This window comes from Lipotes vexillifer, unplaced genomic scaffold, assembly GCF_000442215.2.
Source record: "Lipotes vexillifer unplaced genomic scaffold, Lipotes_vexillifer_v1.1 scaffold966, whole genome shotgun sequence".
Classification (NCBI taxonomy): domain Eukaryota; kingdom Metazoa; phylum Chordata; class Mammalia; order Artiodactyla; family Lipotidae; genus Lipotes; species Lipotes vexillifer.
In genome coordinates, this window is record NW_006795769.1 from 97,472 (window position 1) to 102,481 (window position 5,010).

The window sequence follows — 5,010 nt, forward strand, 5'->3', positions numbered from 1 at the left end:
AATGCTCTTTGCGGGGAAATTATGTTAAGTCAGGGTCTCCCTCCAGATTCCAAACTGAAACCCTCCACCCACCCGGCCACCCACCCCCACCCAACTGGGCCCGAAATAGTGCATTCTAGACCACACGGGTGTGTGTGTGTGTGTGTGTGTGTGTGTGTGTGTGTGTGTTAAGGTATAAACTACCGTTTTGTCCCAAGAATTAAAGTCATGCAGAGTGCTATTCTGTCTAAATAACTTATTAAAAAATAGGTCGGCTTCAGGCTGGGAGAAGCTGTGGGCTCGGTGGTGCAGGCAGCAGCCTGGGTTGGTAAGATTCACAGGACAGAGCCCGTCAGCCGCAAGGCAGGAGGTCCTCAGGGAGGTCTGGGGGAGGCCACCAGGATCAAGTTGGCACTGGGGGAGAGATGACCCCATGACTGCCTCCTACCCTGCTCTCCTGAAGGGCCCTGACCACGGCTGTACAACACGTTGCCATGGGAACCACACCTGGGCGATGCCACCCATCAGCAAAGCCCGGGCAGAGGAGGGGCGGGTACCAAAACAAAAGACAGGTGATCCGACGTCAAAGCAAAGCTGAACTGGGTGAAGCAAGGGGCAAGGTGGACAGTCGGGCCTCCCAAGAGGCTGGGCTGGGGCTGGGGGCGCTCACCAGTCTGGATCCAGTCCAGGCAGGGCAGGGGGCGGGAGGCTGTGGGCATGCGGCATGCTGCAGCCAGGCCACATCCTCAGCATGCGCAGAGCAAAGCGGGCCCGCAGCCAGCTCGGCACACCGTGGGGCAGTGGCCGACCGGTGCAGCAGGCCACGCCTGCTGGGGACTGACGGCTGAGCCACCGCCTGGCTGGTGGCCAGGGGTCTGCTGGGCGGGGGCCTCGCTACAGAGGCTCTGTGCTTGGTGGCCAAGGCTGGGCCCGCCCCCACCCCGCGGGTGGGCTGGAAGGGGCCCCTCGCGCCAGGGCCGGGCAGCTGCGCGGGCTCGCGGCGGTCCACGCTGTCACTTCAGGATGCGGCCCCAGCAGGCTGGGGAGGGCAAGGGGCGTGGCTGGGAACAACCCACCTCCCCAAGTGTCACGGACGAGCAACGGCCCCGCGCCCCACCAAGAACCAGCCAGAGAACCGTGCGGTGCCGAAGAAGGGAAAACCCAACACAAACGCCAAGGCGAGCGTCCGAAAGCGGCCCGGGCGGCGGGCAGGAGGGCGCAGGCGGACGGAGCGGCGGGCGGGGCGGCGGGCAGGTGGGTGGCGGTCACTCCTCGCGCAGCTGCAGGCGGTAGCGGTGGTAGCGGACCTGGAAGAAGAGGCGCTCGGCCAGCGAGAGGGTCATGCCCGGCATCACGTAGCGGTCACTCGAGCCCATGTGCCTGAAGCCCAGCGACTCGTAGAGCTTGTGGGCGGCCACCTTGACGGCTGTCGTGCCTAACACTACCGCAGAGTAGTTGTGCACCAGAGCGAACTCCAGCACCTTACGGCCCAGCGCCTTGGCGATGCCCTTGCCGCGGAAGCGTGAGTCCACCGACATGCGCAGCAGCTCCACCGTGTTGTCCGCCGCGTGGGCCCGCGCCGCCACGATGCCCACCACGTTGCCATCCAACACGGCCACCCAGAAGCAGGAGCCTGCGGGGAACGGGGCGGTCAGGGCCACTGGCGCTACTGCATGACACAGCCACCCCGGCAGAGCCCTCTGGGCAGAGGGAGCCAGGCCCAATCCGCCTGCTGCCCGCAGCAGCCCTGGAGCCACCCTGACCCTGGGCCTCAGGCTGGGCAGCCAGCCCTGTGCTCAGGCCAGCCGTCCCCACCCCCGGCCCAGACCAATCGCGGCCCCACGCAGGGCAGGAGGAGGAGGGGGAAGACCTCAGGGAGATGAGGGAGCAAGAGGGACAGAGGAGTGAAGACCAGAGGGGAGAGGCCTACAGGGCACAGGCCACGGGGAGAGCCATCTCCTCTGGGGGCCCAGGGCCCAGGGGCTACAGGAAGCAAGGCCAGGGGGCAGTGCCTGCTCTGAGGAGCCCAGCCTGCACACGCCCTACCCACGGCCACGCCAGCCTCCACTGCCACGTCCTCCCGCCAGCCACCCCTCAGGCCCCCGCCCCAGCCTCCCTCCTGCAGCGGCCAAACCCTCCCCCGCTAGCGCGCCTTCCCCGGACCCCCGCCCGGAAGAACTCTTCACTCCACCGCCCTACGCCTGGGGGTCCCCCACTGCCACATCTGCCAACGCGGCCCCCAGCAGCCCGTCAGCTCTGCCGGGCAGTCTCCTGTCTCCTTCACCGTCAGACCCTGAGACTGAGACCGGGCACGTGGCCTGAGCTCAGGAAGGAGCTGACCGCCCCCTCCACCGGCTGACCTGCCCACTGTCTGGGAGTTCGGGCTCTCCCCACCTGCCCGGGCCCAGGTCAGAGGTCGGCACACTCCTAGGAGCCTCGTGCCTCCCCAGGCCTCGGTTCCCCCGTTGCGGGAGCAGCTCCCCCGAGTCCAGCACGGCCCCACCAGCCACTGTCCAGCCTCTCTGCCCCTGCGGGATCTTCCTGCACACCCACCAGACATCTCAGGAGGGGCGGGCAGGGCCCAGCCCCAGCCCCAGCCCCAGCTCCCCATCTCACACCCAAGGACACTGCACTCCAAAGAGGACAGGGCCACGCTGGGCCCCAACCCCTCTTCTGCTCCTGCGGCCTGGGCTTTGGTGCCAGGTGGGTCTCACGCTTCTGTCCCCTCCCGTCCTGGGGGGAGCCAGACTGAAGCCAGAGCTCCATGGAGGCTGATAAGATGCTTTGTTTGGGCTTGGGAAAGGGTCAAGGAGAGCCAAAGGTGCCCAAGGCCAGCCAGGCAGCCTCGGGGCGGGGAAAGGACCAGCCACCAGTGCTCAGGAGCTGGCCGGGCCAGAGCACGTCACCGCTGCTCCGGGACGCCTTGCCTCTCTTGTCCCCACTGCCCTTCCCCAGCACCTACCAGGATGCTGCTACACCCTAACCAAGCAGGCGCACTGTGTCCCTCCCCTCAGGAGCCTTCCTGAGCCTGGAAGGCCCTCGTGCCCCAGCTCCAGGCACGGAGACAAGCAGGACCCTGCCTCCCAGGACCCACCCTGCCTCAAGGCCAGCCTGGAGAGTAAAGAATGGCTCCAGACCAGGTCCCAGCCCCTCCCTCTACAGAAGGCCAGGGCCGGGGCGAGACTTCTGGCCCAGAGACCAGAAGTGGGACCCCTGTTCTCCAAGGGTCCTCACTGCCCCAGAGTGACCTCTGCCCTCTCCCCACCATGTGGCCCTCTGCCACACAGGGCCCTAGCATTCCAGGCCGGCCCAGGATCCAACAAAGCAGCCGAACGGGACCGGAGAGACGTGAGAAAGACCCCCTTCCCCCCATGAAGCACGAGGGCAGCACAAACAGCAGAGCCAGGGCACCATGGCCCAGGGCCAGCTCAGGCCACTCAGAGCCCTGCCCTCGGAAGACACAGGACGGAAGCCCGGCCACACTCAGGGGAGAGGGCCTAGTCCTGCCAACCCCAGCGCCTGCCAGCCTGCGGCCAGAGCCCTTGGGCACCCAGAAGCCTCGGGTCACAGGGGTGCCCCAGCCCAGGCTGACCTGTGCCCAGGCCCTGCCCCAGGCCCGCCCCGAGGTTGCTGCGCTGGGGGCAGCTCTGCCAGAAGGGAAGGCTGGGGAGGAGGGCAGGAGGGGGGAGGAGGAGTCCAGAGACCCCCGGGACTCACCAGGGGGCTTCATGTAATACTGCTCAATGTCGGCCATGTCTGTGTGTAGCGCGCAGTCCAGGTAGGCGAGGACCACCTTCCGGCTGTAGTAATAGCGCAGGCCCAGCAGCCCTGCTGGCACCAGGCACGTCAGCAGCAGCGAGCGGGTCAGGGCAAAACAGAGAGCTGCGGGGAGAGGTGGCGCCCAGTGAGTGGTCAGTGGCGCAGAGCCTGTGGGGATAGCCCCACAGAGCAGCGCAGGGGAGACGGACCCAGGCCCACCAGCCCCCTGGTAAATAAGCCAGTCAGGGGCATGCACAGAGGAGAGACCATGCCAAATACGCGAGGCCTGTTTCCTCCGGAAGAGCAAAAAACATCACAGCTGCTCCTTCTACTTTTCCCCATTATCAAACTTCTCACCATAGGACACATTGCCTTTATAACCTGACATCACAAGATTTCTTAATATGCTGAGCACCGCAGCAGCCTCTGGGCAGGCTGCCCTCAATAGCTGGCGGGCACAGCCCAGGACAGGGCTACTGAGGGGTGGCCCCTGCCCATCGGCCCGGCCCGCTAGCTGGGGAAGGGGCTTTGTCCACAGCCTGGCCCACACGGGGCGGGGCGGGGGAGGGTGCCAAAGAGCTGCCTGGCCAGGCACCTGCAGGCCGTCCCACCCTTGGGAAGTGGGGGCCCCGCCCCAGCCAAGAGCCCTCCCTGGGCCAGCCTCTGGGTGCTGCGAGGACAGGGACCAGGGGGAGACTGCTTCCAGCCTAGGCTACCGGGATGCAGACGTGCCTGCAGTGAAAGTGCCTCTGCTGCGTGACCTTGGGAAAGTCCCACCCCGCAGCCTCAAGCTCCTCACCTCTGAAATGGGGAGAACCACCCTCCCGCGGCAGAGCCTCAAGGGGCAAAGCCCCAAGGCCCCTGTCGGGGCCGCCCACCGTGAGGGCCCACTGCCCCCTCGCTCTGCATCCTCAGCGCACACCCTCCCCCGGAACCCCAGGGAGCCGGCTGTCTTCCCCTCATAAATTAGCGCTCAGAGCCGCCGAGGCAGCCTCCCCCGCCCCACGGATTATATATAGTTACACGCGCCAGGCGCTGGGCCTCAGCAGCGGGCGCTACCTGCCGTCACCCCGCCCCAACCGGGATGACCGGGAAGGGGACGCAGGTGGAGACCCCAGTTCCCCGCCCGCAGCCCCTGTACCCGGCCCGCACTGGTTCCCACGCCCCCTCCCGGCGCGCCTTGGCCGCGAGCCCGGCCGGCCCCAGCGCTGGGGGCCACCTCGCCCCGGGCCTCCGCAGAACGCGCGGGTGCGTGTCCGCGCGCGTACGGTG

At 67.0% G+C, this 5,010-nt stretch overlaps 1 protein-coding gene across 1 annotated transcript in view; it reads right to left on the reverse strand.

Moving 5' to 3' along the window:
- Window positions 1–1,159: 1,159 nt before the first annotated feature.
- Window positions 1,160–5,010, reverse strand: part of NAT8L (N-acetyltransferase 8 like) — a 4,574-nt gene continuing 723 nt past the window's right edge. Inside the window, exons 2-4 of the mRNA XM_007467898.1 lie at window positions 4,350–4,408; window positions 3,697–3,906; window positions 1,160–1,612 (exon numbers count right to left, since the gene is read on the reverse strand). Of these exons, the coding sequence (XP_007467960.1) occupies window positions 1,245–1,612; window positions 3,697–3,906; window positions 4,350–4,408 (637 nt within the window). The 3' untranslated portion in view covers window positions 1,160–1,244. The remainder of the gene's footprint in view (window positions 1,613–3,696; window positions 3,907–4,349; window positions 4,409–5,010) is intronic.